Here is a 24,593-nt window from a genome sequence, read left to right as displayed (position 1 = left end):
CACAGTCTGTGAAGACAACAGGACTAAGCACTGACTTCTTCCTCCTGTCACACAAGCTTCCAACAGGTATGGCCTTTATGTGCTTTAGATCAATAGCTAGAGGACACACTTAAGAACCTATTATTTAGAGAATGTATTATTGAATTATGCCAGAAAGTGTGTGTGTGTGTGCATGATAGTGCTTTATAGCCAGTGATCTTTTCCTCTGTGGTCTATGAGGGTTTTATGTGTGTGTGTGCATTTCTTTGGCAATGATGGTTTTGTGTGTGTGTGTGTGCATTTGTTTGGGTTTTTTTCCATCTTGTTTGAGTATTTGTGTATATGGATGACATCCTCATACGATAGTGATCATTCTTAAACAATATCCTTTGTGTATTGATGTCATTTGTATGTGAATGTGTCTTCGCACAGTAGACAGTGCATCCACACCTGTGGCTGTGTGCTTGATAGAGCTTTATAGCCAGTGATTTTTTCTTCTGTGGTCTATGCTCTGTAAAGCAATGAGGGTTTTGTGTGTGTGTGTGTTTGTGTGTGTGTGTGTGTGTGTGAAGACACTTTGGTACCTGTTTGTTAATGCAGCAGGCAGGTGACTTCCTCTATCTGCTCCTTAAGGCCCCATTGCGTGTTATTATTGATCAGCAGCCCAGGCAACCTGTCTGTCGGGAGTTCATTAGTCGCTGAGCTTGTGTGAAAATGTATGTGCTTTATGCTTAGTCATAATCACCTGACATGAGGTGAGGCAGGTACTGTATGCACTCTTGTGTCATGCAGGCTTGGAATTTCACCATTCTGGGGGCAAGGCCATTTGGCCTTCAGTTGGGCATATTTGGTGGGGGGGGGGGGCACAAAGGCCACATGTCAGGGCACCAAGGCCAAAGTTAACTATACAGTAGTAGGCTATAAAAATGATCAAAGTTGTTTTTAGCCTATTCACTGCAGTAGACCTGCATCACTGTATGAAACATTACAAAAACATGAAACATGACATATTACATATAACTGTAAATCATCTGATCATCTAATAAAAACAGATATCTAGGCTATATATAAAATTTATTTTATATTTGGCCTGCTATGAAATCATGTATTGAACAATTTAAATGTAGCACAGCTCAGCTTTAAGAAACTCAAATAGCCTAGATTCATGCTTAGCATTTTGTGATCATTAAGGCTACTTTCACAAACTCTTAGTCAGCTGTCCTCTGATTTACCAATATCTAGGCGATATTTGTAACATTTATTTTGTATTTGGCCCGTTATGAAATCATGTGGAACAATTTAAACACATTGTAAAACTTAAAGCCCAAATTTGGAGACATCCATGCATGTCGAAATTTACTGCAATTTCAAAACTGGATTACTCTGGAACGGCTAACTGTACAGGGGACTGCTTTACACCTTTGTGTTCGGTAAGGTCTGCTGTTTATTCTGATATGTGGTTTGTCATGTGTTAAAAGAAGGGTTCGTGAAGTATTCCACCGAGATGAATGGGTAGGGAGATCATGGACGCAAAACCTTCAGTAGAATGTATGATTAAATTGAATTATATTATTTACTTTTCTCACGAACCGTTCAACACAGCAATTATCGGCTAACATCGTTTAAAAGCTGAGAAAAGCTCTTTCATGTGATACTTGTGATGTCTGTGTGATGAATAGGCTACTTCGCGAGTAGTTCAACTGAGAAGAATGGGTGAATTTGGACACACTTTGTAAACTTATGATTTTCAAAGGGGCTTCACGGCCAACGCAAGGGGCTACGACGGCCAGTGAAATTCCTACCATGGTGTCATGTATAAATAGTCAATAGCTTTGCACAAGCTAGCGTCGCTCAGCTAACAACCCATAAAGATGTTTACGCATACACACACACACACACACACACACACAGACATATAAACCCCCATATACACACAATGTCTCTCTCACACACAGACACACAGATTTTAGTGTTCTATTTAATTTAACAAACCTTGTGCAAACAAGAACTCAAACACACACACACACATTTCTTTCCAATGTTTTGTGAGCAAAGCTGCCCATCCCTGTTAACACCTAGTGTGGTGGCGTAATGTTAAAAAGTTCCCTTTATGTCATATATGTACAAGGAGAAGCAAATATGCACTTGTGGTACATGTAAACAGTGAATAGTTTAGCAAAGCTTTCCATTGGCAAACAACTGATTTTCCTTAGGAACACATACAGATGTTATCTCTCTTTCAAATTCAAAGTTGCGTTACTATTAGCATGACTGTATGGGAACAGTGTTGTTACATACCATTGTTACATACAGCATAACACACAAGAACATAAGGCCATAGAAGGTAAACAAAAACAAAACACATAAGGAGGGGTGGGGGTACCTCTGTGTGGGGTGGGCATACAACATCTAGAATTCTCTCTCTCTCTCTCTCTTCCTCTGTCACACACACACACACACACACAAACACACACACACACAGGTATAATGGCAAACAAGCAAACACACACACACACACAAACACACCTAAACACACACAGAGACAACATATGAACACACACAAAATATGTTTTGACAAGAGGTATCAGAAAGATCAGGGGCGTTTCTAGACTTTCAGGACAACCTGGGCCCGGCTGGGCCCGGCTGGACCGGATGTAAATGTAAAGATTTTTATATATATGTACAATACATAAAAGGTGTTATTATAGTAGACAACAGACTACATTAGACTGCTCAAATTATTAATTATTGAACTAGATGTACCGCAGAGCGGTACAAAATATGACCGCCGCCCAGTCCAGCAAATTTTTTCCACAAAAAGAAATCACGCTGAAAGGCCTATATGATTCTAACTGTCTCACTAAATTGCATTATCCACACTCAATTCTCACTGGTATCTGCTAGACAACAAGTACCAAAACATGATTAGTTCATAGATTTCACATGTAAAATTAATTTTATACAACCCCACCTCCATCTTGCCTGTTCATAATTCTGAGAAATTCTTGATTGTTTGTGTTATGTTTATGTTATGTGTGTGGGTGTGTGTGTGTGTGAGTGTGTGTGTGTGTGTGGGGGTGTGTGTGTGTGTGTGTGCGTGCTTGTGTGTGTGCCTGTGCATTCAAGCGTACATGTGTCTACTGTGTGAGAATGTGTCATACGTATGATTACTGTGAATGTATGTGTGTGTGTGTGTGTATCTGTTTGTGCACATGTGTGCACATGAAATGGGTTAATATGACCCCTGGAGGCAAACATACGGAAAAAAATGGTCATCCTAGGCCCTACAGTTCTGAAGATATTCACAGAGAACTGTGTCTGCCCTACCCTCCTTTCGGGGGGTCCAGTCCAGTGGGGGGGCTACAGATCAAAACGAAAAATGACGGTTCCATTGAATGGTGGGTGAATTTCGCCACCTCATTTGTCAGTGAAGATATTCAAGATAGTGAATGGTAGATATTCACATTTCAAAAAGTTAATTTTGACTCCTGCTTAGTGTTTAGCCTACTAATGATAGCTTGCTAGCCTGCTAGCGATCAGATAGGTAACAACACTAATAGCTGGCCTTTATGGAGTTGGTCGGACAGGACTAAGCTTATATTTCAGTTCGCAAACATGAATTCTTACCCTTTGCCTTTCGTTTGAAAAAGCCTTTTCAAGTTTCAATTGTTTTTTGCTGGCCATGTCATGTCTACTTTCTCAACGTACTGCAACCTATGACGCTGAACCACCCAGTGAGTTGACAGCAGTAACGTTAGTTGAGAGCACAGATCCACTGATCTCAGACCAGACCGTGAAGCGAAGCGACCCTCTGCCGCTCTCCACCCACCCCCAGCCCAGCCCAGCCCCGCCCCGCCCCGCCCGTTCTGCTTCTCCTTGTCAGAGTTTAGTGTTCGGGATTCCTTGTTCTAACAGGCTACGAGGGATAGAATGCACAGCAAAATAAAAAAAGTTAAATAAAAAAATTTTGGCTACCCGGGCTGAGCTCAATTTACCCCGGGCTGAAGCCCTGGTAAAATCGGCTGGCGACGCCCCTGAGAAAGATCCCAGGAGACATCCAGTGTTATTTATTGTGCACTAGTTATAACGCTGCTGTGCCTATGTGACAAAGGTGACAAGTAGGCCTACACCTGGAAAAACAAGAAAGACTTGACTTTTTTTTTCTTTCTCGTTTAAGATATTAGGCTACAGTGTTGTGCATTGTTCCGTTGCTTTCTATCTGTTAAGTACTCCCTGTGAAATGTTTTCTCTTCACTAAAGCACATCCATTCTTTTGTCTTGTGGAGCCCTTTTCTCATTGTTACTCATTCACTGTGGGTGTTTGGTATGCACTGATGTTTTGTTTCTTTTTTTGGACCAAAGGTAGAAGATACATTATTCTGGCTTTTCTGCCTTGATCATTTTGGTCGCAGCTGTAAAAATGCTTCACAAATTCACATAATATTTATTGCTATTAATAATGAATTTTCTTCAACCTAAACTCAGTTATCCCATAATGATAAAATAATGACAAACATATTGCAGACATATTTGCACGTTTGTTACACTCGAATGTGTCGAAAACAATACAACTTGCGTTGTTTTTAATACATCTCTGTGTCCAGATAGGGACAACACAGTTTGTGTCGTTTCCTTTTTTTATTTGTTGCACGATATGAAAATAACACAATAAAACACAATATGAAAATAACACAACTTGCGTTGAAAACAACACAACTTGCATTGTTTTTTATCACATCCACACACGTCCAGATAGGGACAACACATTTGTTTCGTTTTTAGGAAGGAAAACAACTGTATTACATTGACATACATTTTTTGACCCTGACGTGACAAGCCTTGGCACACCTGGATTTGGAGATTCGGATTTGGAGTTCTGCCTTCTAAAGGTTTTTCTATTGAGGATGCAGGATGTCCAGTTGGATGTGTTGGTTGTCCATTCTCCGGTCTCTCTGCTGATATTCAAATGGGGTCAAGTCAGGGCTCTGGTTTGGCCATTCAAGTCCATTCAGAGTTCTCCCTAAGACAACTCTGTGTTGTCTCGGTTGAGTAATTAGGGTCATTGTCCTATTGAAAGCATTCAGCCTTGGCTGAGGTCTTAAGCCCATTTAATGTATTATCAAGGGAAAAAAACTGATGTATCACATACATATTCTGAACATTTAGTTCAGTAGAAGCATCGTTGACAGCAACGTTGTCCATATCTACTGATATTTAAGTGGGTTCAGGTCAGGGCCAGTTGGTGGATGTCCAGTTCCATGTCATGTCTCTACCAATATTTAAATGAGTTCATATCATGGCTCTGGCTTGGTTATTCAAATACATTCACAACACAACTCTGCGTTGTGTTGGTTGTGTACTAGGTTCATTGTCCTGTTCTAAGTGAACATTCATCCTGGGCTGGGGTCTTAAGCACATGGATCAGTCTTTCCTTCAGGGTATCTCTGTACTTGGTGCCATTCATGTGAACTTAAAGCATGAGGCTGCAACAATTTCAAATGTGACAATGAAGGAAATACTTTCTGATGGCGCTGTACAGTGCTGGAGAGTTTTGACACTTTCTGAGGCCTCCTAACATTTTTTGTGTTTTTTGTGACATTCTGTGTTTTTGTTTACATGTTGTATTTTTCTTGTGTTTGTGTTTGCATTCCTGTTGACCAGTGAAATCGTTCCGACCCCATGAGAGGGTCTTCCGTGTCACAATGAGAGCCCCCTGTGTGTTCCTACTGCTTTACTCGGCCTTATCAGGTCCAGGTGAGTCTCAGGTGCACTCAGGTCCACCATTTTGTCTTGATTGTGATCTTGATTGTGAGTGTTTTAAATAGCAAGGGTGGTATCTGAAGCATGTGCTTTTCCTTTAATGTCAAACCTGTCTAAGTTAACAACAACAACAACAAGCTTTTCAAGGCTCCCAGAGCACTTTACTCACTGACCACCACCAATGTATAGCTCTCACCTGGACTGGTAGGGCAGCCATTATGCTCACCACATATCAGCAAGTTAAAGGAACCATATGTAAGATTGTGGCCAAAACTGGTACTGCAATCACTTTCAAATTACTGTAGAGCGGTGTATCCCCTACCCCTCCCCGTTGACTCGAGGTTGCCAACCCGGATGCCGAAACACTACTGACTTTGTGATTAGTAGATAGGTAGAGGGTGGCGCATCCGGACAAAACATAACATCAACCTCAGTTGAGGGCTGCAACTTCACTTTGTAAATGACAATATCCTGGCCGGACTATTGTTGTCAGTGATATAAGTATTTGAAATGAACATGATTTCTTAATGTCTAGTGACATATCAGGGCCATTTTATGATTAATTGAAATACATTTCTTACATATGGTTCCTTTAACTCATAGTAGCTGGTAAACCTCCTACTAAAAGAATCAGCTTGCTTTGTGTCACTAGGTGAATGGAGGCATAGGGCTCTACTATTAGGAGGTTTACTGCTTCCTCTGGGTTAATTAACCCAGGCTTGCCATTAAACCATGAAATACACCACAGGCCTATACAACCCAAACATGGGTGATGTGGATTTACTTCACTGTCCACCACATTTACATTTTAGAGATAAGGATTGTATAAAATGTTTATAACATGAACATGTTCGAGTAGCTGCGACATGTCTTTAAGAGCACAAAAAAATGCTCATTTGAGAATGGATTCAATGTTATGCTAAAAGTTTGCATCCCCCTACTTTACAATGACAAAAGGTGTACAACAAAGAATTTCTTTCGAATTCTTTTTAAAAAAAATGTATTTTCATCGAAAAAGTAATGTATGGTTAGTCTTTACTTATATTCCTTTATCATCAAAGTAACATAAAAGGCTAAAACATGTTTAAAAAAATTGCAGAAGTTTGCATTCCCATTTACGAAATGTTCAATAACTTTGTATGTATAACCTACATGTAGGGTCAGCTGTGTCTTTGTGCACCCTCTTAGAACCCTCTCAGGTGTACTTTGAGCCCAACTTTCCGGGCCTATGTCTGGATCCTGTCTGGATCAAAGTCAAACCATTTGATTATAATTTGCACATTTAACGAGACAGAGGAAACGCAAAATGTCACAGTGTAGCCACTATACACGTGAGATATACAAAACCTGAATTTGAGTGCTGGTCAACATCAAATGACATAAATACAACAGAACTGTCACGGTGAATACATGGATACATACAGCAGGGCAAGCCGGTTCAGTAGATTACAGACAAATGAAGAGTTATGAAACACTATATCCACCATTTTAATGATTTCTTTTTTTTACTTTTTTTTTCAAGTAATTTCAGTAGAACTGTTATTGGGTATTGCTATTTGGTTCATTTTTACTCAATGAAAACAACACATCTGCAATTTGACTGATATTACCTGAAATACACAATTAAATAGCATGAGTTTTTAATGTCTTTAAAAACGGAGATATAGCGTTCTGGAACCAAACTCTTCAAATATGCCAGGGAGAACTAAATACTGAGAGGGATCAAAAGCTGATCAGAGGGTACACAGGAGACTGGACGAGGTTAAATACACAGTATTACAGAACATTATACAAGGGGATACAAACTTTTTCACTGGTATAATAGGCCTTATGCACGAAAGGCTCTTAATCTAATAAGCTAGCTAATTTATTTCTGGTGGAGCGTTAGCAGTATGTAACAGCATATTTTGTTATATTCTGCTCTTTACATGACACTGAATACATTGTTTGGCCAATAATAAACATTTTAAAGTTGTGCACCCTAATGCATGTGCAATGCATGTGCACCCTACTGTGTTATCCAGGGGGCTAACGTTCCTGAGAGTCATTGCTATTGAAATCCGGAGACGACTTCTTATTATTATTTTTCTTTTTACCTTTTTGTGCGCGCTATTCAGCCCAAACCGCTTAACGTACAAATTTGGTTCAAACACCGTTCCGTAGATCTTCCAAGGCTTTACCGTCCTATCCGTTTTTCATTTTTGAGAAGTTTATACTTTTTGAGATATTTGTAATTAAAAGTGTATTTTCCCCCATAGACTTGAATGGGTGCTGTGATGTCATAATAGAGCCAGCTGCGCTCGTTAAGTAGTTCTCAGAGCAGTTCCCAGGCTAATCAGAACACTGGCACAGGTGTCACCTGTGAGAAATCCAACTGTCTCAGCTTCTAAGCATACAATCTAGCTCTACCTGAACTATACATCCTGTTAAAGTGTTTCCTGTGTGTCAAAATAAAAGTCCCAGCCATATCTCATGCATTCAGCATTATATCTCCAGAACGGCTTGACGTACATGCTTCAAATTGGGTATTTATGGACTCAAAGGTGAAGTGAGTTGATGTTGGAGATTGAAGGTCAAATGTCAAGGTGTGATATCTCAAGAATGCCATGTCACACAAGATTCTAATTTGGTTACTCCAAAAGCACCTTTGCAGGTATCACAATTACCCTACCAACCAGCTAGCAGCAAGCTCAACAGCCCCACCAACACCCTAACCAGCAGATTGCATCCCCTCGTGTAATTCCTCGGAACTGCATTTCTAGTTGTTCCATGACATTTCACCATGGAACATGTACCATGGAGTCTGTAAATTAGTAAATAAATATAAAAAAATAATGTAGTACACAGCATCTATTGATTATTTCAATTGATGCTACTATCTACTGTAATACATACTGTAAGTACACATGCATATTACTGAAAAAAACGTATCCTTTCTCCTTTGAAGGTGTTTCGTGGGTAGAAGCACAAAAGTAAGTAATTTTAGTCACTCAGACATATCTTATAATTATACATGCATCTGTAAAATGTGTTTCTGACTGAGTATAAAGGGTAGAACGTTGAAAGTTCTCATGTATCAGGTACTTTGTGTTGAAAGACGATACATACAGTATGTCCTATCATGGCATATTCTCCTCATTATATACAGACCATGCCATAGTTTGTGTTAGATGGCTTTCTCTTTGGTTAGAACTTCTAAGGGATACTGATGTTTGCCAAAGGTTTGCCACCTCACAGCAAATCACATCATGACATTCTAATTGCATTTATTTGATTGATTATTATTTTTGCCCTCATTTGGTCTTCTTGGTCTTTGTTGAATAAAGACTCTCCACCATGAAATGCATGTTTATGTCTCACTTCACTAATTCCACTCTGTCTCTCGGATTGTCTCTCTCTCTCGATCTCTCTCTCTCACTCTCTCTCTCTCTCTCTCACAGTGACACCTGCAACACCAGCGGCAGCCTTGCACAGCAGCAATGTGGCCAAGTGAGTTTGATGTAATCTGGAAAATATGTCTGCTATCTTGCCTGTGCACCCACCACTCCTTGTCACCTCATCACTGCCAATTGGTTAAGAGTGGGTCGACAGAAGGCACACGGCAAAATCCAGTTCTGCTTCATGCACTTGGCTCTGTTGTAACAGAACATCACAGGGAAATCATTTTGTTAGGTCTATATATTACTTAAGTTATAGATAGCTTTATGAAACTCTTCAAACGAATGTGTTGAAAACAACACTACTTGCATTGCATTGTCAACACATCTCTGTGTCCAGATAGGGACAACACTGTGCTGTTTCACACACATGGCTTTTAAGAGTGTGTATACCAGTCTTCAGTCAGTCCACATTTCAGTATACTCTAGTATTCCCTCAAAACAACAAGATAATCACATAAGCGAACAACTCCCAACATAAATATTCACATAGACAAAAAAAATATTCACATAGAAAAAAAAAGCACGGAAATAAGATTAAAAATAAATATAATGTGTGTTTATATTATAAATGTAATACCGGTATATAATGTAACAATAAAACACAAGCACAGTTACTATGAATATCTAAATAACTGATTAGCCAGATACCACACATTGTTGACCAGGATCTCTCGTTGACGTTCCTCTGTCCTCCCCCTCAGGGTTCCGAGTCCACCTCCAGGTTCCTGCAGTGCGCAGGGGTTCCGTCTGGGCCTCTTGCTGGACCCCACCACGTCCAGAACCTTGTGAACCTACTGGATGCTGCACTGGATGTCTACTCTTTCATGGTAAGTCTGTCTATCTATCTGTCTATCTATCTATCTATCTATCTCTATCTATCTGTCTGTCTATCTATCTCTATCTGTCTATCTATCTCTATCTGTCTATCTATTACACTCTAGATAGATAGATTTATCTGATTTATATAAACGGCCCCCAGACAAACAGCCCAAACGTGGCAATGTAAAGATGAATAAAACCACGGAATTGAGTTGAGTTCAGTACAATTGAATTGAATTTGTGTTGGCTCTCTAGCCTCTGAAAGCCTAGCATCAGCCGGGATGCAAATGCAGAGATTCAAAGAATGCAAATAAGCAGCGTTCATCTGTTCGTCAAACCAGAGAAGTCCTCTGTCCTCTTGACCATCGTCTCTATATTCTCACGGTTATCTCTTTACATCTATATAATCTCATCTGCTCCTTCTTACCCCCTGTCTGCTCCCTCTTACCCCCCATCTGCTCCTTCTTACCCTCTGTCTGCTCCCTCTTACCCCCCATCTGCTCCTTCTTACCCTCTGTCTGCTCCCTCTTACCCCCCGTCTGCTCCTTCTTACCCCCTGTCTGCTCCCTCTTACCCCCTGCAGAGGTCCACTCTGAGCCAGGGCCCTGCGCTGGAGGTGTCGGGTGGGATCCAGCTGACCCCCGAGGGCCTGGTGAGGGACGCGGACGTGCTGAAGGTGTGGCTGGAGGTGAAGATGAAGCCCCTCCTCTCCTCCGTCTCCCGCCAGTTCCTCCGTTGCCTCGGCAACAAGAACCTCAGCTGCGAGGCCTACCACACTGTGTACGTGTTGTTGTTGTTGTTGTTTTCACACACTCGCCGAAATCTTGTTTGACTCTTTATTTGATCGCTTTGTTTCAGTATGAGCATAAATGACCAGCAAACACCCTCTATAAAAGTAGCTGTAACTACTCGCCCTATTGCTCTATTATTCGGGGTATCTCCACAATACAGTTTAATTTTGAACCATAAAAACAAAATGAACAAAATGAACCATATAAACCATATGAGGCAGAATTTATGAATTGTATGAATTTTACTAAAAGTTGACAGCCCTAGATAGTTGACAGAAGAGCCCTAGAGCTATGACATCTGCTGGTGTGCATGGGAAAATGCATGTCATATCCTCATAACCTCCTAGTAAACAGAGTAGTAAAAATGTAGCAATGACACTTGAGCAATGAGCATTTCTGCATAAGAAATGTATGTAACCTGTTTTCAGGCAGATGTAGCTACAGTATGTCCCAAGCATGTTCTATCCATCGCTTAATAAGTAATAAAAAAAATAGGATCGAGGTTTTGAGTGATACTTGAACAACTTACATATGTCCAAAAGAGATTTATCAAACATATTTTTGGATATGTGGAGGAATATCGCCCGTATCTGATAATCACTCTGCCATCTTCTATCTGCACACGCGTTCTTGCTCTGCAGGGTTAGCGAGATGAGCGAGCACTTCTCTGGAATGGACCCTGTACGGCAGAAGTGGATCTACATGTTTTTCATGTACCCCTTCCTCTCTGATAACAGAACAGCGGGTAAACACACACACACACACACACACACACGCACACACACACACACACACACACACACACACACACACACACACACAAAACACACACACAAAACACACACACACACACACACAGATACACCACAAACACACGCACAGATGCAAAACACAAACACACACACATACTGATTTAATCATACAATCAAAAACTGTTTAAACATCATTGATGATAAAAAAAAATCAACTTTGCTTTCTTCTGCAAACAACTAATTTTACGTGCACAAATTGTAGTCCAACATCTAAGAATATATGATACATTTAAAAAAAAAAACACCCTGTCTTATAACACATGCATGAGTTTGGTAGAATAAATAATGTCCATTAGTGACCTTACCCTGTGGTCTCTTCCCTGCATGTCCTCTATTTCGCTTCCCAGGATGCATGCACCTGAGCAACGGCACTGAGGACTGGCTGATGAAGAACTTTGGGTCATTCTCTGTCATGGCAACCATGAAAGATCTCTCATCGCTCAACATGGTCTTCAGTGGGGTGAGTCGTTAAGGCCAGAGCAATACACTTGGATTAGCAGTCATACACTGTGATACAAATACATTGCAATCCAAATGTGTAAGAACTGTGTAAATACTTATACTGTGAATTGCTAAGGAGGACAGTATATGCATACAAGAGTACAAAACAACAGTAAAAACATTGTGAAAATAGTATTTCTCTACTATAAAACTAAGAATTGACTACTCCTACATACCACTAACGTAAAAACCACCCCCCCCCCCTCCACACACACACACACATGCAAACACACACACACACACACACCCCTCCACACACACACACACACACCTGTAGTTGGACGTGCTCCACTTGCTGACTCCAGAGCAGAGGGCGGAGCTGCTGCTGCAGCCGGAGGTGGCGGGGCTGGACGAGGGCGTCCTCACCCTGGTGTTCGACAGCCTGCTGGACCCCCTGCTGCCAGTCCGACCTCCGACCCCTACCGCCGCTCCTCGACCTGACCCGACCGGCTTCACGCGCGACCACACAACCTCACCTGGGCCTCACCACACCCAGCACTATACCATCCCTTACAGGGACCCAGCCAGAGAGGTGTGTGTGTGTGTGTGTGTGTGTGTGTGTGTGTGTGTGTGTGTGTGTGTGTGTGTGTGTGTGTGTGTGTGTGTGTGTGTGTGTGTGTGTGTGTGTGTGTGTGTGTGTGTGTGTGTGTGTGTGTGTGTGTGTGTGTGTGTGTGTGTGTGTGTGTGCGTGCGCGTGTATGTGTTTGTGTGTCCGTGCATGTGTGTGTGTTGTAGCGGTTAGCTATGCCTGAATACTTAAATGATAATAATATAATAATTAAATAGTAACTGGTGGGGTTTTTTTGACTGGTGGCAGTTGATGGGTTCTGTTTGTGTTGGGACGTGACGCGATGACGTGAGTGAGCGTAGGCCTGTCATTATTTGAATGAAGTCTGTGGCGAGGAGAGTGTGGGCCGATGGCGGATGAGTTGCGGCAAGAGAGAAGTTTACTGAGAACGGGAAGGATCGTGTGGATTCTATTAGGATACTCTGGTGGATTATTCTAAACCCTGGGAGCGCTTTTGGACCCCGACACCCTTTCCCTAGAATTCAGCAGGGAGTACATTGGAGCTTTCTTGGACAAACAGCGCTGGATGCCGGGTTTGAGCCAAACTTTTTCTGCTGTGACCGGTTTCCATAAGCCTGTTTGTAGCCTCCAAAAACCTTTTCACCTGCCCTCCATACCTACCGCTGCCCCAATCCCATTTAAATTCTTCGTTACAGCAAACTATAGCCTACTTTTCCAAGGCAGCGCCCACACAACAAACATCTCACTTCTTTCACCCCTGACTCCTTCAGTTGATATTTTGACCTACTCTAACTTTTGATTTCGTTTCATACATTTTCTTTCTTTCATTTTCTCTCTTTTGATTAGACATCGTATGCTCTAGGAGAACGATTCACTTTGTGTTGTCGGCCTATGTTAAGACCGACGTTGTCGGAAAACTGGTAGCCTACATTTCTTTAATGTTTCTGAGCTCAATAGAGGGTTGTTGAAGCTGACTGCTATTTATATGTATGCTATTGTAAGAAAGTGGGTTAACGAACAACTGCGTATTGAACATTTTGAGTTTGGTTTGAAGGGAGTTTTTTTTATTGTTTGGGGCGATTCCTTTGTTCAACTGCGCCTTGACCGCGGCTTACCTACAGCTAGGCCTGACATTGTTAATATGCCACGGTCTGAAATACTGTTGAGAACTTGAACATTTCAATACATTATTTTTTCATTTAAAAGTTCAGAGTGAAACCGAGTCTCCTTTCCCACATACAAAAAATAAGCTGGCGTAACTGAAATGACTATGTCCGGGTTTCAGTCACGTTACAGTGTGCATGTGTGTGTGTGTGTGTGTGTGTGTGTGTGTGTGTGTGTGTGCGCATGTGTGTGTGTGTGTGTGTGTGTGTGTTTGCATGTGTGTGTGTGTGTGTATGTGCGTGCATGTGTGTGTGTGCGTGCGTGCGTGCGTGCGTGTGTGTGTGTGTGTGTAAGTACTTGGAGAGAACTGTTTATAATGCAGTCAAGAAATAGCCTGGAGTGGCATGTTGATTTTTTACAGTAGCACTATATGGCTCTATAAAGCATATTCTGCATACTGTAAAACTATAGTGACCCAGGGTTGCTACAATTGTGTATTGCTACAATTGCTACAATTGTGTATTGTGTATAGTCATTGGCATGACTTTGTTTTTTTTTCCGTATGTTATCACCAGGTGGCCAATGGATTCATGTCTGTCTTGACACCCATGGGAAGCTTTGCCAGGGACTTGGTTTCCTTCACAAATCAGGTAACATAGAGTTTTGATCATAAAATAAATCACATGGGTCAGATACATTGCATTATACTGTGCTCTAATGACTAAACGTGTCAATGAATTTAAATAATGTATGCAATATACCGTCTTTTAATATATATGCAAATATCCTGTTAACTGCACTATATATATAATTATATAATAATATATGGTATAAACTCCATCATGCCATATTCCACCATAGGAGTGCTGTTGACATTATGTGTCTCTCTCTTCTCCTGTTCCCTCTCCAGCACAATCTCACCACCGTGCGAAGTGCCACTCTCATCCAGGCCATGCTCAACTGGACCTTGGCAGAACTGGCCGCTCCTTACAAGCAGAACAGCACCGCTCCGGACCAGGTGGACTTTGACCCGCTGGACGTGAACGACTGGTTTCAGCATGTTGTGGTTCCGGTTCTGAGACGGTACCTGCCCCGAGACGAGATGGAGATCCCACAGAACATCACCGTGGTGTTCCACAACCTGTTGTAAGCAATAGGAAGTAATGGATAGCTAAATTTGTCTTAATTGCAACTTACCTTGCTGTCTGACAAGAAATGGTTTTGGTAGATACTTATAGATTTAGTATAGATTTACCAACCCAGTCTCACTCCCTACTCGTCAAAGGTCTGACGCATGGTCAAGGGTCCTTGGTGTCAAATTCCAACGAGAAAGGTGTACCTTCTGCGTTGTTTTCCGACGTGGGGGTCCGTCAGATAGACATTCATGTTAATCCCTCATCGTCAAATATAGACGAAAGGAAATAAATGTCCATCAAAGGTGATGCCGTCACGTTAGACTAATGATTTCTTTGAAATGATCTAAAAACAAAAATCGCAGACCATCAGAGCCATAGGCTACCTTAGGTTACTTTGATCTTGCATAATTTTATTCAGCTTTGGTGTAGGTGACGTAAGGTAAAATAATAATAATAATAATAACAATAATCTCTAACTAAACTAACACGCGCATATCTCTGTATTGCGACCATTGTAGCTTACAGTTGTAACAGCACGTAACAGTCGTTTTACTCCCCGTATGCGCTTATTATAATAGGCTCTGCTCCTGCCTAGATTCAAACTCAGAACTGCCTGAAAGTTGCAGACCTGTTCTGGAAATACGTGCATTAATCCACTCGACTGTCAGACAACGCTATCTGCTTCGAGTAGGCCTATTAGGTAGGACTGTACAGTCCTCAGTACACAGTACAGTACTCAGTCCTACTCGAAGCAGATAGCGTTGTCTGACAGTCGAGTGGCAGCTTTCAGGCAGTTCTGAGTTCGAATCTAGGCAGGAGCAGAGCCTATTATAATGAGCGCATACGGGGAGTAAAACGACTGTTACGCGATGTTACAACTGTAGGGTACAATGATCGCAATACAGAGATATGCGCGTGTTAGTTTAGTTTAGTTTAGTAATTTGACGCCAAGGACCCTTGACCATGCGTCAGACCTTTGACGAGTAGGGAGTGAGACTGTGTTACGATTTACATGTTGAACCTTTAATTATATTATATATTATTAAAGGAGAAATCAGCGACTTTTCACATAGATCTCTGTTTTTCGAGGTCACCGAGTAGGCTACTGTCGGTACGAAAAATCCGAAAACAATCGGTTTTACCTAGCTCAAGTTGCTACACCCAGCAGCTAGCACAGCCAGGCCGCTACAGCGCTACACTCTGGGGGCATGTACATGGGAGCTCACAGACATGCCCCCGGAGTGTAGTGCTGTTGCTGCCTGGCTATGTTAGCTGCTGGCTGTAGCAAGCTAGGTGCTAAGCGATTGTTTTCGCTTTTTTCGGACAGGAGACGGATATGTGAAAACTCGCCGGATTTCTCCTTTAAGTTATATTATTTAAGTTCTTGAATTTCCCCTTGGGGATCAATAAAGTATCTATCTATCTTATATTATATTATATTATATTATATTATATTATTGATATTTATATTAATATTCATGCTTGATTTTAACTGTTTCTTCAGCCACATCCAGACCGGTTTGGAGCCAGACTCAGAGGAAACTGACTCTGATTCTGATATCTGCAGTGTGTCCATTGATGAGAGATCTTGTGCTGTAAGTCCTGTGCTGTTTTACGTTTTTTCATTTTGTGCGATTCGGTCAACTGTAAATATATTTTACCTTGAAGTGTGTGTGTGTGTGTGTGTCTATAGTGTGTGTGTGTAGTGTGTATTGATTCAGAAAACCCTTTGTCATGACACAGTTCTGTAATTGTTCTGTGTGTGTGTGTGTGTGTATGTGTGTGTGTAGCTCACCGATGCAGTGGAGGAGGTGGCTCGTGTCATGCACTGTGCAGCCAAGACCAACCTGAGTCTGACAGAGGAGACGCTGATGAGACTGGTGATGGAGCTCTCCGGCAGCCTCAACTCACTCATCCAGGAACTCGCCCAAATGGTATGGCACAAACAGCTTCTTCTCCTCTTCTTCCCCTGGCATTTTCTGTTGACTTATGTCTTTGCCTTTACTTCCGGTTCACTTATGCCTACGTTGTTTACTTCCTCACTACAGTATTGTGTCCCTGCCTCCATGTCCTGTATACAGATGCCTGTCCCCTTTACTTCCTTCAACGTGTGTCATTTCCTCTACTCCTGTGTCCTAGCATTTGTTTTGTGGACTGTCAGTGGCAATTGAGATTGGCATTTGAGGTTGATTTCAATACTGTGTCTCTGTTCACCCATGTGATATGGAACCCCTCACCCCCACCCTTACATTAGTACTTTTGCTTCTTAGTAGTGGTTAGTACTTCTGCTTCTTAGTAGTGTTAGTGCTTCTGCTTCTTAGTAGTGGTTAGTACTTCTGCTTTCTAGGCTGTCAATGTCACTTCTCCCGGCTCCTCCATTACTGTTCCTTCATTTGTCATCTACCTCACTTGGAATTCATGTTGGATGAAAGATGTTCCTTACCATTGCGGTACTGATTCTCAATCTCATTGTTTACATTTCAGAACTTCACCTCCCCTGACTCTCCATTCTTCGGAATCCTCGACCAGATCATCTCCGGTCCCCTGACGCAGGACAACCTCCATGACGTGTCCTTCATCAGGCTGTGGTTCCAGATCAAGCTGCGGCCTCTGTTGCCCTCACTCACCCCAGAGTACCTGTCCTGCCTCAGTGCCAAAGGATTCAGCTGTGAAACCTACCAAGCACTGTACGTTCATAACTTGATACTAACTATACACACCTCCACATTGAATTATGTTTCATAACACTTTTTTTATTGAGCACACAAGTATACAGCATCTTGTGTACAATACAGGTCAACTGTCAACTATGCCAGGGGAGATATACAACATAATTATAATAAAAAGTATACAGCATCTTGTGTACAATACAGGTCAACTGTCAACTATGCCAGGGGAGATATACAAAATAATTATAATAAAAAGAAAGAAAGAAGGGCAATTCCATGCAAAGGTCATCCTTACCATGGAAAAAAAAGTTGTACATACGCAAATAGAACTGTTGTTAAAATCTTCATTTAGGTCTATATTTTATTGTTTGTAACTGATCTGATTGAATTTGATGGAGAAATACACTCTTTTTACATCATAAATATGGTGTGCAACCATACAGAAACAACATTTTTCACATGGTAATATTATACATATTTAAAAAGTGGATAAATGGACCCAAGGTTCAAACAAATTGTGTCATTTGACAAATTCCAGATTGACAAGGGAATGGTAGAGTAATGTCTATGCTCAGCTTGCCTTTAAGAGGACAACTCCTTACATTTGTAAGGCTTTTGTTTTTAAGTCAGCAAGTTCCATGGCCATGTCACATCCATAACGTTTTATAGGAAAAGTTTATGCTACACATACAGTGTTGATGCGACAATGTCCATAGTGTCTGTGCAAAGCTGATTTATATCAATGTAAAGTGTGATGACCAAATTGTGCCCCTTTCTTACTTTTAAAACCTTTAATGGTGCGTTATGGATGTGACGTTATGGATGTTACATAATGTGAATTTACAAGACTGGAGACTTTATTATACCTCAAAGCTGATAAAATGTCTGTTCTGGGGCATATCAATTTCAACGCATTTCACCTTAGTGTTTACAATTGACATTTCAAAGATTATTAGGTTGATTAAAACCACAGGGAGGCCTTGCCTAACCATTAGCAAAACAAACATAATATTAAAATACCTCCAGTGATTAGCCTAGCCATAGCGTATTTTCAAGTTGCCTAATAACGAAAATCTGAGCGATTATCTTCCTGTAACTGTCATACTGTTGTTGTACAGTAACTGGATTATCGTGTTAGCTGGTGAAGATGGCTGACCTTGCAGTTGGAGTTAACATAGCAACCTCCTTCTGTTGCAGATCTGTTCAGCCTGCCGTTCACGTCTGCTTAACACAGTTTAATTTTAAATGTGACGCGATATGCCAGCATTTCAAGTGTCAGGTCCTCTGTAGCTAATACCCACAGAGTAACATGAGTAACGGCAGCAATAAACTAGATGTACCGCATAGCGGTACCAATTATGACCGCCTCTCAGTCCTGCATATTCTCTTCACAAAAATAAATCACGCTTATCAATTTGTCTCCATCTCCTACTCCTGCAACTCATGTGCATGTAAATGAGTGTGTGCATATGTGAGTTTACTTTTGTTTATAAGAGTGTGTGTGTGTGTGTGTGTGTATGCATGTGTGTCTGTGTGTGTGCATGTGCGTATGCGTGCCTGTGTTTGTGTGTTTATGTGTGTGTGTGTGTGTGTGTGCGTGTGTGTTTGCATGCGCACATGCGTATGCGTGCCTGTGTGTGTGTGTTTATGTGTCTGCATCCATGTGGGTGGGTGTTTGTGCATGTGTGTGTGCGTGCTTGCCTGTCTGTATGTGTTTATGTGTGTGTGTGCTTGCCTGTCTGTATGTGTGCGACTGTGCGTGCGTGTGTGTGTGTGTGTGTGTGTGTGTGTGTGTGTGTGTGTGCGTGTGTGTGCATGTGCGTGTGTGCACGTGCGTGTGCATGTACTTTATGTGTGCAAATCACAAATGAATGGGTATGGGTTAGGTTGATGCGGGCTCTTGAGACTAACATACCATAAATATTTTGTCATCTTGGGTGCAACGGTTCAGGGAGGGCTAGTTATTTAGGGGAGTGGCCACCAAGTTTCATGTTCCCTGGTGTTTCAGTGACCCGGGAATCACTGACCAAAATTGATGACGGTAAAAGAAAAAAATTAATTTCTTTTTTATATTTTAAATGACTTGTTGTCCTGATTCTTCCTGTGGATCTTAGTGGGCATTGAGGAAGCAATAATTTCATCGCTAGTTTTTCATGATTACTATTTCAATTGTTTCATGTCAAAATTCACTACTTAAATATGTGTTTTATGTTTGTCGAGGAATGGTGTAGACACGTCACATCCATAACGTGAAACCGTCACATAACGCCAGTTTTTCCTACATAATGCATTACAAAAATGACGCATAGTTTCAAAAACACACTTTTTGTGTTCATTCAAGTCTCCTTCATGCTACATATATCATAGTTTCCATACCTGTCAACACTCCCGTTTTTCCCGGGTTTCTCCCGTATTTCAAGGTCATCTCCCAGCACCCTCCCGTTTTGTTATTTCTCCCGGAAAACTCCCGTAATTTGCATGGCCATCAAACTTCATTTTAAAATCATTGATCCATTCAGGTTGCCAGATTGTGTATGAAATACACCCTACACGATCACTTAGTTTCAATTTCAACCGTTTTGTCATAGGCTAAAACCTGGCAACCCAAAACCCAAATAAGGAAGCGGGTGCCGACTGCCAGCCTGAGTCTCGTCGTAAGCAAGCGGGCTAGTTGAATGGCCTACTCCAGAACTAGCTGTTGTGAAATTGTTGGGAATTTAATTGATTAACACATCACATAAACTGTTATTGAGTGTTGTTGATACACTGAACTTGTGCCCTCGGAACCAAATCTGACAGCAAGCAGCTACATGTCTGGCATAAGGTATGGTGAGGTAAAAGCAACGACCGAAATGCAGTGTTGAAACATGAAACGTATTAAATATGCAAACACAGATCCGGTATAAACACTAAATAAAATCTCCCGTTTTTGGAAAGCTAAATGTTGACAGGTATGACATAATCCCAACACAAGTTTTAATAGAGAACAATGTTTTTGATGCATGATAATCCATAATACTGTCGCACTGTTATAGCAGAAGTGCAGTCTGTTACTCTGCTACTCAGAGACATGTAATGTCTGTATGTATGGATCTATATGTTATAAGCATGTATTATCTTACACTACAGACATGTAATGTCTGTATGTATGGATCTATATGTTATAAGCATGTATTATCTTACACTACAGCCATGTAATGTATGTATGGTTCTATATGTCATCAGCATTAGAGACAGTCAGAGGCTTGTAATCTTATCGCCTTGTCTTGTGTCTCAGTGTGAAGGCTCTGGGTGATCACATGTCTGACATGCATGAGAGGGGACCTGAGATGGTCCTTCAGCACTTCATCATTCCTTTCCTCTTCAACCCCAACCATACAGGTGGGCCACAGCACCATATCATTGTCCAAAGGCCACAAACACACATGTAATATTACTGATATTAACAATGTACAAACATGATATACTGCCTATATAAATGGAAATGATGAGTAGGATGGTAGGCTTTCTATTTACTAAAATGTATCTAAATGCATTCATTTATTTAACCTATTCTCTTCATTTTTACATTTAGGCAACCTGTATGTTTCAATAACATGTAGCCCTACGCCAAATGAATGTTATGGTTATGAATTAATGTGTGCACTTTAATGGATTTATAGAATTTATGTTAACGTATTTACCCCCCTCCCTGGCTGTAGACCCTGGCTGCGTGAGATCGGTTGAGAACAGCACTGACTGGATGTTGAAAAACTTGGGTGGCTTCGCTCCCCTGGCTACACTTGTGGACATGTACCAGCTCAACCCCGAGTTCTCTGCAGTAAGATCAGATTGTCAACACACTATCGGTTAATACCAAAGATTCTAGAACAGAGCGCTCTGTTCTAGAATCTTTGGTTCACACTCTGTTAATAACAATTTATGATCACGGTAAAAGCTAAGGGTTGGATTTGATTAAGGTGATCTTCAGTAATTTATCAATAACACTTTTACACACAGTAATTTCCTGTGTATTAGCCACATTGTGTATAAGCCGCAGGGCAGTGTTTTATGCAAGTTAAAAGAACAAAACCATATTAATACCATAACTGCCCTTGTGCATTAATCTCATAGCTGAAGACATTTTGCAAAATCAATGTATAAGCAGCCGTCTGTACTGTTTGTACTGAATGTATACACTGTGTTTGTGTGTATACATTCAGTACAAACAGTACACACATATACTGAATTATACTGTACATACAAGGAAGCACAAAGAGGGATATTAAGAAAGGAATGCATGCATATATGTGTGTGTGAGTTTCTGTATCTCCCCCTGCCAAGTAGGACTATTTATTGCCAATATCTCCTTGCTCCTCGAATGTATTTCCATATTGTCAACTCCTAACCGTCTCAATTGTAAAGCACTTTGGGTCAACTTGACTATATTGACTCGACTTGACTATATGAATGTGTTCATGAGTGTTTGCATTTATTTATTTCCCTTACAGATTGAAGTCATCCCCTTGCTGTCCCCCAGACAGATGGCAGAGCTCATGGTCGTTCCTCTCCCAAGGCTGCCGCCGAAACGAGAGGTGGTCGACCTCGTCTTCGACCACCTCTTGGGAGACCCCATTGGAAGGAACATGCCTGAAGTCCTGGAGCACCTTGTGCAATTCAGCCATGATGTAATGAACACTCATTCGATTTCTTACCTGGACGATATAGTGTTTTTTGCATATATGTAGATGATGTTTGCATGTTGCTTGCATGTACAGCTTAGTCATTGTGTTGCTAGTCTGTGTTTACTTGTCTATTCATGCGTGTATTGATTGATTCATTTATAGATGGGAATGGACTGTGAGACCTACCAGATCATGTAAGTGACTTTGTAAAGGTTCTTCTTCTCAGTCTCATCTTTTTTCTGTTCCCAATCAAGATTTTTAATTAAAAAAAAATCCAGTCAATTTTCTGTATGTTTAAAAACTAATTTTTTGTAGTATTGAGAAGACACAAAAGGGCTTAGGGCGCTCAGGAGACTTCAGATAATTCCTTGCTCAGGTGCTCTTCTGCGACGGGTGAATGCCCATAGATGCCCTGATGAAGGCCAATATGGCCGCAACGCGTAGGCCCATGTGTTTTTAACCATTTCTTACCATGATGAATTAAAGGCTTTTTATACTTTTTCAACTCTTTTTTCTTTGGATACTTAAGTATTGCTTTGATTTGTTGTTGTAGAGTGGAAAAGCTGTATGATGTGTTGTGGTCTGTGCCACGCATGATGGAACCACAGATCTGGGCAGCAATTCATAACATGAGACAACCTGCAGGTGAGCGGACACACAGACACACACACACACACACACACACACACACACACACACACACACACACACACACACATACACACACACACACACACACACACACACACACACACACACACACACAAACACAAAATATTATTTACATTGATATACTGTTATTGATTTCTTTTTCTCTCAGACTGTTCACTGCCTGTGTTCGACGTAAGTATACCTTTATACCTCTTGAAAATGAATGATTTTTTTTTCATGTAGTTTGTAAGCTATGTTTTTATTATGTATCTTTTTGCATTCTTTGTTTTCTAATAGTGTCCTGTGATACACTTTAATGGTAAGTTGTTGAGATCTGCACTTTGACAAATACTCTAGCATTGGTTGACTGACATTTATTCGTTTGGCAGACACATTTATCCAGTTTATTTAGTTTACTAGAGGAAAGAAAACAATCAAACATGTCTATATCCATGGAACAAATTCAAACTATGTCGCATTCTCACTTTTGTAGGCCAGACGTAGTTGAGTGGATTAAGAATAGAATTAATTACACTGAAATGTAGTTTTTACTTATAGATATTTAACAGTGGCCTGTCTTAAGAGTAAAGGGTGTGCTTGTCATTGTCAGCCAACTGATAGGCCTACATGTACTGAATACAGCATTGACATGATGTCTGCATCTGCTATTTCTTGACGCATTTATGTTTCTGTGTATCTCCAACAGAGAGCAGAATGTGTGCTGGAATTAACAGGTATTGTATTCTATAAAAATAAACTCATTAATATAATACCCTAAAATATTTAACTGACTAAAGACAAAATTGAAATTGTGTGTTAGCTAATGTTTATTGACATGGCCCCAAATCTCTATTTGAATTTCATTTGTTGTCTTTTTCCTCTGAATGACATGCAGCTCTGAGCTGCAGCACCACCTGGAGGCTGGGCATGTACCCTGTGAATACACTCTAATGGAGTACGCCTGCTCAGAGGTAAGGCCCACTGAGGAGTTTTTCTTCACGCTATGCTAAGTGTACTATCTCTACAGTATATGTTCTTTATCTGAATAGAGTGTATCTGAATAATGTCTGTATATTATTAGTCTGCTGCACTGTCTACACAGCTATACTATCTGTATTCACTTTAGTTAAGGTTTAAATTCTGTTTAAAACTTTTAAATAGAAATGTGTAATAGCAAGTAGTAGGCCTATGCTATCCTGTTTAATCTCTTGTTTAATGCGGCCATACTTTTTCACTGCATATATTTACAGTGATTCGCCTCCTATATCTGTCTTATTCTGCACATTTGGATTCATTCTTAATCAAAAATAATGTTTATTCTTTTTATTAATTTCTTTGATCAAAATTTTTTTATTGTCACTGGATGAGTAACTGGTGTGGTGATGACTTCATCAAACATTGCTAATAATTTGATATCTCTTCTTTTTCAGCTGTCAGGATTCTCTGCACATAACCTGACCCACCTCCTGATGTGCAAGCTGCCCAGCAACATGACTTACTCCAGCGAGACCTGGAAGCTGCTCCTCACCAAGACATCTGCAGTTCTGGATGAAGCTCTCGCCATGTTCTCCAGCATGGCCTCCAACATGGTGAGCCTAATGTTTGTTTCTGTTGTAAAAACTGAATGTGGTTATAGATGGATACATTTCAAACTAGGCTATGCTCGGGGATGATAGCAAAGTGTGGTCAAAACTGACTTATACAAAGACACACTTTAAACAGACACATTTTCTCGTAT

At 40.9% G+C, this 24,593-nt stretch overlaps 1 protein-coding gene across 1 annotated transcript; it reads left to right on the top strand.

Moving 5' to 3' along the window:
• Nucleotides 1–23,172, top strand: LOC143118569 (uncharacterized). Its single transcript, XM_076279603.1, has 20 exons — nt 1–66; nt 5,641–5,733; nt 8,687–8,711; nt 9,180–9,228; nt 9,881–10,006; nt 10,582–10,778; nt 11,431–11,534; nt 11,949–12,061; nt 12,380–12,634; nt 14,311–14,385; nt 14,646–14,881; nt 16,376–16,466; nt 16,662–16,805; nt 17,356–17,558; nt 20,818–20,921; nt 21,242–21,360; nt 22,031–22,207; nt 22,367–22,398; nt 22,758–22,849; nt 23,153–23,172. Exons 2-20 carry the CDS (start codon nt 5,682–5,684, stop codon nt 23,170–23,172), a joined length of 2,214 nt encoding a protein of 737 aa, XP_076135718.1. The 5' UTR covers nt 1–66; nt 5,641–5,681.
• Nucleotides 23,173–24,593: the final 1,421 nt, after the last annotated feature.

The sequence above is a fragment of the Alosa pseudoharengus genome, unplaced genomic scaffold (genome assembly GCF_046254945.1).
Source record: "Alosa pseudoharengus isolate Yale_2024_CS ecotype anadromous, Long Island Sound unplaced genomic scaffold, YU_APseudo_1.1 YU_APseudo_1.1_scf_1, whole genome shotgun sequence".
Taxonomy (NCBI): Eukaryota; Metazoa; Chordata; class Actinopteri; order Clupeiformes; family Clupeidae; genus Alosa; species Alosa pseudoharengus.
This window is presented reverse-complemented; position numbering and strand designations above follow the sequence as displayed.